At 35.5% G+C, this 13,198-nt stretch overlaps 1 protein-coding gene and 1 non-coding gene across 3 annotated transcripts in view; both read right to left on the bottom strand.

The window, feature by feature from the left end:
• Positions 1-2,146: 2,146 nt before the first annotated feature.
• Positions 2,147-13,198, bottom strand: part of LOC113236122 (DNA topoisomerase 2) — a 37,181-nt gene continuing 26,129 nt past the window's right edge. The window contains exons 13-20 of one of the 2 annotated variants that reach the window (XM_026472116.1): positions 12,829-12,843; positions 12,026-12,181; positions 11,082-11,243; positions 10,171-10,290; positions 9,412-9,589; positions 7,336-7,598; positions 6,457-6,663; positions 2,147-2,891 (exon numbers count right to left, since the gene is read on the bottom strand). In XM_026472116.1, coding sequence (XP_026327901.1) covers positions 6,493-6,663; positions 7,336-7,598; positions 9,412-9,589; positions 10,171-10,290; positions 11,082-11,243; positions 12,026-12,181; positions 12,829-12,843 — 1,065 coding nt within the window. In that variant the 3' untranslated portion in view covers positions 2,147-2,891; positions 6,457-6,492. The remainder of the gene's footprint in view (positions 2,892-6,456; positions 6,664-7,335; positions 7,599-9,411; positions 9,590-10,170; positions 10,291-11,081; positions 11,244-12,025; positions 12,182-12,828; positions 12,844-13,198) is intronic. The other variant, XM_026472117.1, reaches the window with a different exon arrangement.
• Positions 4,064-4,179, bottom strand: LOC113236188. The gene has a single exon (XR_003310923.1). It is a non-coding gene; the product is annotated as a U5 spliceosomal RNA (small nuclear RNA).

Raw genomic sequence — 13,198 nt, 5'->3', positions numbered from 1 at the left:
GCGTTAGTGGGATTTAACCCTTTAACAAAGAGCCGGCTTAAAATCCGGGTGCTTGCCCCATCTCAGGTGATATTCAATAAACTCCCAACTTTATTTCCCTTACAAATGAATTCCAGACACTGACCAAAACGAACTAGTTTCTCTTGCACGATCTTAATAGTTCACGGGTCTTTCTAGTTTGGTAGGAACTGTCTGCATTGCGGATCCAAAAACGCAACCTGTCTATTAGTTCGTAAGAACGGTGCTAACGGGAAAATCCGCAATTTTTCACTGCTTTTAGCACAAGTTCGAGTGAAATGCACCACAAATACAAAATTGTATTCTCAAATATTTAGTAGACTATTGACCTAATAGTACTAGAAGTCTGAGGTAGTTCATTTTAAAAGTACATACATACTACTTTGGAGCTTTCATTCAATATCCGAGCAAAAACAAAACGAACTAAATGAAGTAGAAGGCCGAACTAGTTCCGTTGACCAATTGAACTAGATCGGATAACTTACTTTAAATACCGAGCAGATCAAGTATAATTAACATTTCGCTGTCAGACTGGCTTTCAAAGGTGGTATGTATAGAACGTTAAGTTGTCTACCCAGCATGACTAAAAATGCATAATTATGATTTCAAATAAAACTCAAAAAGTCAAAGTTGTCAATTTATTTACAAATAGTAACTAAACAAATTGTCGAGACATAAAAAAGAAAGAAGAAGTAAAAGGGTACCATCATGAGTTTACAGTAACAAAAATAAGTCATATATTTGTATAAAAATGTTACTCGTTGTAACCGCTAGGGGCGCTGAACAATTCGCCGTATAGAATTGTGAATTTCGCGGTCGGACAAAATTGTCACTGTAATCTCAAGTTAAAGGCATAGAACGACAGATTACATCAACGTAAACTAATAATTATATACGGCATTTTTAAAATTTTCTTAATTGACATTCAAAACAAAGTCAGTTCGTTAAATTAAGACGATTACTTGTACAAGATGCTTAAAACGGATAGTCAGAAACCAATCCATGAGACACCAAAATAGCCTCTTAATATTAGAAATGGTACTTAGCCCTGAACTATGGCACCAAATTCTAGATTAGCACAGAGCTATGGTGCCAATGTCCACAAACTTACAACAAAATCGTGGCTTAAAATACGGGCGTAACTGATAATTCAGCTGAAAATTAATTATTTATTTAACAACACAAATTCTGAAGCGTACTATGCATTTTTTAAGTTACATACGTTCATCAAGGGAATGGTGTAATATTGTAACACAATGAAAAGGCTTATACGTATATAATCGAAAACAACCGGTAATAATACATTATTGCCCGTTTGTTCTAATTAATTGTTTGTTAAGGCAATTAGATTAATTTTGTTTTATCGTTGTTGTCCGTTTACCACTTTGCCTCTGACAAATAAAACGAAAAGAAATCACTTAAAGGACAATAAAATATAAGCAAAGATTCATATGATAGCATATCGATAGAAATATCGTTAAACCGGTAATGGTAGTATAAATTTCGATAAATCAGTCAATATTTAAATTTATTATTTTGAAATAATAAGTCAGATTTACCTCGTTGTAGAATACGACTTAGGAGTTAGACATCTTGAATTAGGGGGATATTGTAATCATATAGTAACAAACAACCAGTACAATCAATACATAAAACGAAATTCCAGATATTGTAACGACATTTTAATAAAATATAAGGCGTTAACAAATATTTTTATTGTAGTTCCTTTTCTAGACAACATAAATTCAAACTGGTTTTGTTGATAAAAATTCATCTACAAAAAATGTAAAAATTATGGAATGAATTAAATTAAAGAATATTCACTAAATTATATTTATATTGCTAAGTACACATTAAAAGAAATAAAACTTTTATTTGACTGGTCACACAAAGAAATAGGCTCAATTTATATTGCGGCGGCAAGTAATGGAAGCGATTTTTTGTACATAGCATAATGAACGTTATTCATTCTCGGGCTTGCGCCAGAATTCCGCGGAAGATTTTGGCTCATACCTACTTTATACATTACACAATTGACCATAAAGTTAATTATGCGATATATAATATCGTCACTTCCATTCCGTTCCGCCGCAATGTAAATTGAGCCCCAGCAAGCACAGTACTGCGATCCTGTTGCATGTAGATTTAATTCTTTAATCATGTGTACAATAAATAAGTATTACATTACGATACAAAATGCCTTAATTATAAATGAATTGTCGTGAATAAATTACTCAGAAAATCAAATTAAGAAAATGATATTTCAAAATATTGTAATAAAAATTTAAATATTTACAATTTCTTTTGACGTTACAAGTCATTATTTTTTTAATTGCTTATTACCAAATAGAGAGTGGTAAATAGACTAATAACAAAATGTAAAGATAGAAAAAATGTCAAACAAATGAAAGAACAATTCAATAAAATTTCACAAGATTCTACTAAAAAAAACTAAAAGGAAAAAAACGGCCAGCGCTGCAAACGTACAATAAATGTACTTCCGTCTATTGATAATAATTTGCAATTTAATGAAAAGCAAATTTAAAAAAAACATCTTTCCAATTTGTCTTTGAGCTTAGTGCGAATAACTATTTTATAAGTATAATATTAGATAATACTTAACACCACAGTAATTGTGCTTAAGTAAAAAATACATCTACGAAATCGTATGGACTCACTCACGAATCGAAGTTACTGCAAATAACGTGTCAAAAATTCAAAAAATTTATAAAAAATATTTATTTCAATACAGTTCGAGAGATTCGAATAAGGGGAGTTAGGAAATGAGAGTAAGTCATTTTCAGTAACATACGATGTCGAAACTTTGCTTGCCAGTATTCTCTAGCTGATTACTGCATGGTATTCACTTATTCCTGTAACAACGGAAATCACATTGAAAAAATGTTAGCATATTTTATGGTATGAAAACATTCTGCTTTTTTAAAATCTTTATTTGTTTAAAGAGGGTTTTACAAATGCCACCCGCAAAATGTTTCTCTTAATTCAAACATTGCTTAGGATAGTTCTCTCCTTAACTAATTTATATCATAGTTTCCCAAAGTAGTCCCTACCGCCCCTCAGTGGGCGCCGAAGAGTCCTACAGAGGCGGTAGGGCCTCCAGTGGGACACATTGCTTCCGATCACCCCCTGGTGCTACAGCATTCGAAAAAAAAACCTGGATCATCTATTTATATTTCACAAATATATATAAATTATTTTCACCGTGATTTTTTGTGTTAAGTTAGTCAGTGACCGTCAGGATGGCTGGTCGCCTGTCGCATCTGGCACTTATGGAGTGTATATTAAAGAATGGCTACCTATTTGCCACTAATTGTTACCTTTTCTAAATAATTGTTACCTTTGATATATTCTGAGAAATTAAAAAATAATTGACCAGCAATTCTGACGTCAGGATGGCTGGTCGCCACTTTGTTCAGCATGAAAGGAGTAGAGTTTCCAGTTAATAATTGGTAGGTAGGTAAATAGGTAGTAATTCAAAAATCAAAAATGAAGAAGCTCAATACTTTAAATAGTGGTTCGAGGTTGAGACTGACGAGACTCCCTTTTAAATATGGCACTGTTATTACAATATTGTTGTAACTCAAAATGTGGGAAATTCAAGATTATTATCGTTGCTCAAAATAAAATTTGATTCTCTACACGTCAACGAAACCGTCGTTAGAATATTGTAAGAAACAATTAAAAGATATCTAGTTAACTCAAAGTGAGACTAACTTTATGTGAGCTCGTTCTGCCCAAAACAGTCCTTACTCAAAAATATGACATAATTTTTCGCTTAGGTATATTTTTAAATATATTTGGGAAGTAGGAAATTGTTTAGACGACTGTAATAAACATTAACGTGTACATAAAATAAATATTAATGATCTATCTCGGGAAATTAGTAATTCGTTTATCATTGATTCTGAAAAAAATACACTTTTTGAGTTAACACACTATTGCATTAACAGTGCGTATTTGTGTATACTTGTGCTAGGTATCAAAAAACGCCGTGGCGCCATGTACAACGTAGTAGATAGATAGAGCTCTACTGAACAGTAGAGTTTCCAAAAGTACAATCACTCAAAATATTGTTACCCTCCACACAAACCCGTAGCAAAAGGCGAAAGATTTATACGTTTTGAGGGGAAAACAGAAAGACAACAACTAATAAAACGACACACAGGCGTTGACCCAACCAAAACAGGCATATTCTTAACACCGCGACGCAGAAATTGCGAAAAATGGTATAGTGCCATCTAGTGGATATTTTATGAACTAAAGTTGAATATTATGGAAGCTCTTGTATCGGAAGCGTTAATCATAATTAACATGATATTATATGTTCTTGCAAGGTAATAAAATATTTAAAAGAATATTACTTTCAGAATATGTTACCCGTCTTGGAGCTTATAACACTTAATAGTTCCCTGGTTTATCTATTTATGCGCATTTATAATTTAAATACCATTGTTTTAGTGCTCTGTATTTAATTCCATGAAAATAATTAATTATTTTTAACAGATTTCAAAAAAAGGAGGAGGTTCTCATTTCGACTGTATGTTTTTTTTTTTGTATGTTTGTTACGCGATAACTCCGGTTAATTTCGGTTTAGTCCGGATCATTTGTGAACCGATTTTGATGATTATTTTTTTGTTGGAAAGAGGGTACCATTTAATTTTGAAGCAAATATCCACCTGTAAGGGTGGCTGTTCACATATGAACTTTTTTTTTTTTTAAATAGCGCCTAACTTTTATAAGGAGCAATTATTTTAATAATTGATTTTGCTATGCTCCAATTAAAGGCATTTTTCTCTCTCAATATACTTTAAGCGGTGAGCACCGATTTTTATTATCTCCTGTGTTAAGTCACGTACATGGTCCTAGACCGAAGCCGGATTCTGTCTACCTGGATTCAAGAATATGTAAGCTGCAAAAAAAGAAAATAAGTGAACTTAACTGCTAGTCGTCAAGGTCGTGGATGTAGGCTGATGAAGGTGTACGTAGCCTTTTTAAACGTTTGACAACAAAGGCTATCCACATTGAACTGGTTGGCGACTTGACAAGCAATAATTATTTATCAGCATTGCGCAGATTCATTACACGTGGAAACCCAAAATCGTATATTCCGACAATGGTCTATCATTTGCTAGTGCTTATAACGACCTTTAAAATTTTTATAAAAGTAATCGTGATTCGCTGTCGTCGGAGGCCGCCAATGAAGTAATAAATTTCTGTTTTATTCCAGCTTATTCACCACAGTTCGGAGGTGTAAAGGAGGCTGATGTAGAATCGGCCAAATATCATTTACAGAGTGTTGGGCAATTGTAATTTAACTTTTGAACACCTTTATAACAACTTGTTCATTTGTACTTGTTCAAATTGAAGCAATCCTCAATTCACGACCACCTTACCCCTCTCTCAAGCGATCCAGAAAACCTAATGCCATTCGTATATTCCCAGTAGTTACATGTACTCAGTTCCATGTAGAACAATTGTAACCTTAACATGTCATAATTGACACCAGGACATTTCATCATAAGTAAACCGCTCACTTCCTTGCCAAGTCAGGTTTATCAAGATGTGCAAAACAATCGCTTGAATCGTTTCCAGCAAATTGAAACACTTCGACAACATTTTTGATGCAGATGGAGCAAAGAGTATGTCTCAGAGCTTCACCTGAGGACTAAATGGCGTACTTGTACAGACACGTTGAAGATGAACGGTCTAGTAATTCAAGATAAGGACAATCTACCACCGTTAAAATGGAAATTGGGTCGAGTAGTAGCTATGTATCCTGGCTTCTACAGGAATTGTAAAATCCTTTTGAAAAATTTGTCAACTTCCTGAAGTAAGTATTACTGGCTGAAATGCAAGCGTTCAACGAAAGGCGGAATGTTCACGCATGAAGACTTATTTTTGTAAATAGCGCCTAAATTTTATAAGGAGCTATTAATTTTAATTGTTGATTTTGCTATGCTCCAATTAGAGGCGTTTTACTCTTAATATACTTTAAGCGGTGAGCACCGATTTTTCTTATCTCCTGTGTTAAGTTCCGTATAGTAGCAAACTAGGGTATGAATCCGGTTTTGCGCACTTTCCAGTAAGTGGTAAAAGTTTCAATGAAACTTGGCAAATAGACGTAATTCCATGAACTTTTCAGGTCGGTTTTTTTAGTACTCTTTACTGACATTATGCACAAATACAAATGACGAAAATATAATATGTCCTATAGATTGTAAATAATCTGTGAATGCAGAGGTCACTAGAGATAACCAGTAAGGTCCATTTATTTCTATATTATTCAATACAGTCCACTTCATGGAAAACAATAACTGTCGCTGGCTAGTCGTATTCGCACAGACGACACACGTTTAGAGCTTTAGCAAAAATTTGTTTATTGATTTACTACAAATAAGTTGTACGATCTGTGCTTACCTGTTAGATTAGGCTCTGGTAGGCCAATCTGCCATCCTAATCGCTGTCCGAGCCGCTGTCCAGCTCGCGGTACGTCTTGGCAGTCTTCACGCGCGCGTTGCTCTTAGCCGCGACGGGAGGAGGGCTCCCGCGGAAATCGAAGTCTGACTCGTCATCGCTCGAGTTCTTCTTCGCTTTCTTCTTAGGATTCGCTTTTTTCTGTTTACTCTGAAATATAACAAAATATCTTTTTCAAATTTTTAAGTACTAATCAAGTAAAGAATTATGTTTTCCAGTGCTCATCATAAATTTGTATTTTCGTTTCTTTGACCTACAAGTGTTAATTATTACTAGAGTCTGACTGGATACTTATAACACTAATAACTATCGACCCTGTTACAAAAAACTCCTTTTGAGCCATAGTTTCCCTAAGTGGTTCCTACCGCCCCCCAGTGGGCGCTGAAGAGCCCTAGGTAGGGAGGGGCCTCGGAAGCCGTTGGGGGACGTTGATGCTGACCATATAATTTTTCCCTTGTCATTTTTTGTGTTAAGTTAATATAAAAAATACGTGCTTTCAATTATTGTTTGTGGTGGTAGGCGTTGAAATTTTTTTAATCTTGTTTAAGTAGGCGGTGGCCCAAAATGTTTGGGAACCCATGTTTTAAACTATAGTAATGTTGTCGCGAATTTAGCGTTATAGTATTAAAGCACAATATTACATTTTAAACATATATAAAGAACGTTTTTATAACTAGCTGCTAATTCTCCAGGAGATTTTATGCTAATGTTATGGACAGCTTTGAATTTACATTCTCTAACTATTACTATATAATAAGGCCAGGTTTAGGTTGGTGATCGCTCTGAAGCGAGAATAATGTCAGTGAATTTCATGAAACTCACCTTTTTACTATCAAATATGCTATCTTCCTCGCTATCCAAGCTCAGTACTTTTACGGGTCGTTTCTTGGGCTTTTCTTTCTTTTCCTCTTTATCGGAGTTCATGATTTTCCCCTTTTTGGCTGGAGCCTTCTTCTTCGGCGGGGATGCAGGTGGGGAAGGTGCGACGTCAGAATCACTCGACACAGCAGTGGTGATGATTTTGTGATTGGCCGATCTCTCTTCTTCGCGCTTCGACACCTCGATTAGGGAGTCGAAAAGACAATCTAGAATATATAAGAAATTAAATAATAAGGTCGCACATTGGCATACACTTGTAAGATATCTGTAAGATGTGATAATGGGTGAAAATGTAAAATAATCGCCTTATTCAACTCGCAATTCAACGGGGTACATTTTAACATTGTGCAGTTCCAGATACGCAGAGTCCATTTTAGGTCTAGTTCAATATACCACCGTTAAGACCATCTACACGGGTTTCTTTCTTTTCTTGCAAGAAAAGCTTAGAAAATAAATTCATCACATCAGAACTCCATCAAGTAAGTATTTATTATTAATTAGGGTATGATAATCGGATAGGGAATTTCATGAGGAAAACAGTGATGTGAAATTTGTTAAAATCAAAATCTAATCGAATTCTATGCATTTTTCTGATGTCATTGAAAACGGAAACGCAATTTTTGTAATTAATCAGGCACTTAGAAACACAAGAAGCACAAGACACTCGGTTAGAAAATTGTACGTGCTGTTAATCATTATGAAAAAACATAAGATTGTACCATTTGACGCAAATGTGGACAATAAAAGGAGGAAAGATAAGGTAGCTTTGGTTCCCAACTGTAAAACCGTATTTGCCAATAAGCAATACACTAGATGCTCGGCCTATCTATATAATAAAGTAAACACAGAACTACAGATTTATAAAAAAACTATTTATGAGTGCAAATGCTTGCTAGTGAAATGGTTGAAAACCCTTAGTTATGAGAATGTTGAGATATTTTTGCAATAACGTTCTAATAGGTACAACAACCACTAACTAAAAAACTCTTTCTTTAATCTACACCTTACAATTACAAATAATACAATTCTAATCACAGTAAAATTTATACTAATTGAATATTCGCCGCATTTATTTGTATATATAACACGGAAGAAATACTGTATATTAAATTTGACTCAATGTGTATATATTTATATGTCTGTATATCTTTCGTATTTATGTAATATATATTTACTTTAAAGACATCAACCTACTCTGTATAAATATGTAACCCAACCACTGTTTCAAAATAATAAAACTAATATAAATGCTCTAATTACCTGTACTATACAATTTAGAAATTTGTAAATTAGATGTAGTAAACAGATATGGATGTAGAAGAGCGGAGTCTCCTAACACAGGCATTGCTATGCTTAAAAGGAGATTCCAGTCACTAATACTGTAAATCTAAACTTGAATTGAAATAAATGATGATTATTATTATTATTATTACTTGTTAAGTATAACTTATGATGAATTTATTTTCTAAGCTTTTCTTGCAAGAAAAGAAAGAAACCCGTGTAGATGGTCTCACATGACATAAGACGGCTTAAGTCATAATTATTATAACTGCGCACTCAAAGCACTTGTGCAGAAACACAAAACTAATGCTAATTCGCAGCGCAGAAAACTGCAACGCGAATTGCTGCGATGCGATTTCGTGAGGCAAAGCGCCTCACTGCCACGGTTCTGGTGATCATTTCTTCGACAATCGTCAACCGTACTAAACGTATTTTTTAAAACTAGGTAGCTACAGGGATCCTATAAAGAGTGTTGCACTGCTGTTATTAATAAGCAAATATAGGAAAAAAAACACAAGAAGATTAACATCTCACCATTTCTGCGATGTAACGTCGCATCGCAGTTTTGTGTTTCGACCCGTCCGTTCAGTTTACAGTCGTGTAGTTCAACAATGATTTGTATTTCAGGAGGGATAGTTGAAAATAGACCAAAACAATTTTGCATAACGCCTTCTGCCGCTCTTTGCCACCTGAGTCCAGGCTTTTATCGTGCATTCCAAATCATAGAGTTCAACATACCTGAATCCATCTCCGAGGGTTTCTTGGCTACATTCTTCTTGACATTGAAATCATCATCATCGTCGCTGATCGACATGGCCCTCTGCGGTTGATCGCCGTCTGAATCCAGCTTATTGTCGAGCAATTCAACATCAGACCCGTCTGATTCGGAGTCTTCGCCATCTTTATATTTTTGTACCTGTAAGTTGGTATTGTTAACAATGTGTATATGTTTTATAAGAAAAAAACTACTTGTGTAACTCGCAAACGTTTCGTTTTAAATATATTTTTCACTTCACGAAGCAGAAAGGCTTTCTTTGTTTGTTGTCTCTTTAGAAATATGCGGGCATTAGCATTTTTTCCACGCCAAGTTTTTGAGATTCGAACTTGACTATGGACTGTGGTCCACCCAACTTTTTCCTTCCTTACACGTTCAACTACGCGATTTGTCGTACATTATTTACGTAATATAAATCCGTTAGTATATTTTATGCTTATAATTGTTGACATTCAATTGACAACGATAACTAATTTTGTTTAAACTGATTTCTTATAGTTCAAATGTTTTTCTTTCATCTACTATTTTTTTCGTTACAGTGTGGTGAAACGTGTGTTTCGCTCGGCAGCAAAGGTCTTTTGCATTTCATGCCTTGAAACCCTCGCTACGCTCAGGATTCTGTTTTTGAACCACTCGCGTCAAACAACAACTTTGCAGCCTTGCATAACAAATAACTATTATTATTTTGAATAGATCTCTCTAGCGCAATGAGTTCAGCTCACTTTGGTCGCGGCGCGGCGCACATTGGTTCTCTCCCGCGGTGCAGGCGCAGGTGCGTCCAAGGTCTCCACGTCGGAGTCAGACATCTCGCCGGAGCTGCTGCCGCTGAACGTCATCTTCTTCTGTAAACGCAATACTCTTTTTAACCACTGCATGGCGACTGGGTCGACCCTCTAATTACAAACTTCGACTGTTGTCAGAAATTTAGCTACGTCCACATTTTTGCCAAAAAAAAAGGCTTTACAAACAAAACATGTTTTTTGAATACTTTATGTTCTATTAAAATCGAATTAAATTTACTACGCAATATAATTTTAATTATGTTTCATAGGTAACAAAGCATAGTGCCTAACTACTGTCGAGAAATTTACAAACACACGATTATATTGAATTAAAAAAAAAGTGTCACTATTTTGGAAACTAAAGAATGAAGTATTATTGTAGACCGTTTTCATTCTATTTTGAGACATGTAAACTAATGGTATCAAAACTTGCAATAAAAGATTAAAGACCACAGGAACACCAATTACCTCGTCTCAATCATGGGGATGTACTATAATGAGTACTACCGATAGTCAAACCCGGAACAATCTTATTAGCAGCCACATGACTATCCGCTCGGTCACCGAGGAAGTAAAAATCAGTGTTAGAAGATCCTGTTACTTCATCGCCAACGTTTCATTTACATTTTGTTATCAATGAAGATTTTCACTTCGTAAAGTTTATCTGAACATAGGTCTCCTCTGTCTAGAGAGAATATTAAATTAAACTTTGGCCCTGAACTATTGTGGACTAGGCACTTCATATCATTAGATCTGCAATGATGCGGTGATGCTTACATATGACTAAGGTGACCTTTGAAAAATACGTCCGGGCAAGTAATATTGACTGATAGTGGCGTATAGGTTCTCACCTTCTTAGGCTCCTTCTTAAAAGTAAGTTTGGTCTGTTTAAGCCCATCAATCTTCTCCTTTTCCGGTTTTTCAGATTTCTCAGGCTTTTCCGGTTTCTCCTTCTTCACACGTCCTTTGGGCTTCTTCTCCGCACCCGCTGGACTGACTCCAGTCGGGTCATCCTTACAATACAATACATTATAATTTGAATAAATATTTATAGGCAGTCTTAACAAAACTAAAACTAAGTTACATGAATCGAATAAAGTTAATATGAATAATACGTTGGGCTCTTTCTACCAAGTAGCAGTCGAGCTCCTTTTGAAAGGGTTCGTGTAAGATACTGCCACCTTACCTATTTCCGCCGCCAAGCAGTAATGTGAGCATTTTCTGCGTTCCGGTTTGGAACGGTAAGGGTGCTGGTGAAATTACAGGCACATGGGACTTGTCAACTTATGTGTCAGGGTGACAGTGGCAGTGCCCATAAGATCTTTGCTATTTAAAGCTCTGAATGGCACTGCAACTGTCACTTCGTATTATATTAAAAAAAAGCGATTATGATTGATTTTTTTAGAAATTTTTTAGACATTTCAAAACCACCATCCGACATAACATTTCAGTCTGAAGGACAGAATACTTGAACCATAGAGAACTAACAGACAATGCACTTCAGATTGGCTTTCAAGTTCCCACGATGCATTACTTCGACGCCTGAGCAGTGACGCCGTGTTGTACTACATATAAATTAGAACTACATGTCGCATGGTGCGCAGGAGACGGAGCAAGGGGAACTGCGGAGCGACGTCGGCGTAAGCTGCGTTATGTTGCGCATTGCCCGTGTGGCACTTGGTGCATTCATTTAATAGCGATGCGACGACGCAACGCACCGGTAACGCACGTGTAGCATCGCTCTTAGAAGTAACACGGTAGACTTTTTTAATCTTAAAGATTGCATGAAACTTACCGGATCATACTCCTTCTTAGTTTCCTTCTTAATTTTGGCCTTCTCAGCTGCTTGTATCCTCTTGATGAGGTCTTCTGAGATCTTGGGCTCGACTCGGCGTCCGTTGTCCGAAGGAGCAATTTCCATTAAGGATTTACGGCTCTTTTTGTTAGCGGCCTGAGTGGAGTGATTTATATATATATTCACATATTATTGCACATATAGTGGAGGGAGCGATGCAAGCATGCCAGGAACGTAGCAACTGGAGAATTTGAATACAAGCGTGACGATAATGCTTATAAAATTAAATATCAGAAAAAGAAATTCTTTAAAGCGTTACCATTTTCTAGTTACACACATTCTTCGATATAAAAATGAGAGATTCTTAAAACATTATTCAATAAAATTCACAGGGAACCGATATCTACGTGAACAAATTGATCACAGAACGTAGAGGCCTATAAAAGGTGTCTCCCGGCTATGGGACACGAAGAAAAAGTCTTTAAATATTGTAGATATGACATTTTCCTTCGTAGAGATTATTACTTTGTAAGTAAATCTGCACTCAAAAATTTTTAAAAAGCAGCTTGCCTGTTCTGGAAATCGAACTGACAAAAATCATGAGAAAGGGATTCATTCCTTATAATCTTCTCATAATTTATTTTTAAGTCTTTGAATGCTGTAATACTTAATTTTAAAAATAAAATAACGTCTCCATCAAGCAAAATATCTTATTTAGAAATTTAAAGTACTTGCCCTCCAAGTCCCACAAACGGGAGACTCCCTGTTTACCACACTACGATAAGATAATGGAGATTAAGTACCTTCATCCTTTCCATCTGTTTCGGAATTTGCGAGCATAACAAAAAGTATACATAGTTTACAAAATACTGTATAACGATATGATAACCGACGATACGAAAAGTTACCTTTTATATATCCCCCGGTGAAACAGTGACTTACCCTACATTTGCAAAATTTTACAATTACTACTTAGGGCTTTACTATTTTAGGGCTACAGAGCACATTTAAAGAGATAGTTATATTATTTCAATAAACATTGCACCCATTACGGAAAAATGAAATAATACAGAGTGTATCTCTGTCTTTTTCTTGTTTTTTTGTGTGAAAATGACATCAAATTTTTTGCAGTTAAGTGCGCGTTTCACCGTAGTTGCGATATCGTCTCTTATT

Source organism: Hyposmocoma kahamanoa, unplaced genomic scaffold (assembly GCF_003589595.1).
Source record: "Hyposmocoma kahamanoa isolate Upper Pololo Valley unplaced genomic scaffold, ASM358959v1 89, whole genome shotgun sequence".
Taxonomy (NCBI): domain Eukaryota; kingdom Metazoa; phylum Arthropoda; class Insecta; order Lepidoptera; family Cosmopterigidae; genus Hyposmocoma; species Hyposmocoma kahamanoa.
The sequence above is the reverse complement of the archived record's forward strand: the minus strand, read 5'-3'. Positions and strand labels throughout refer to the sequence as shown.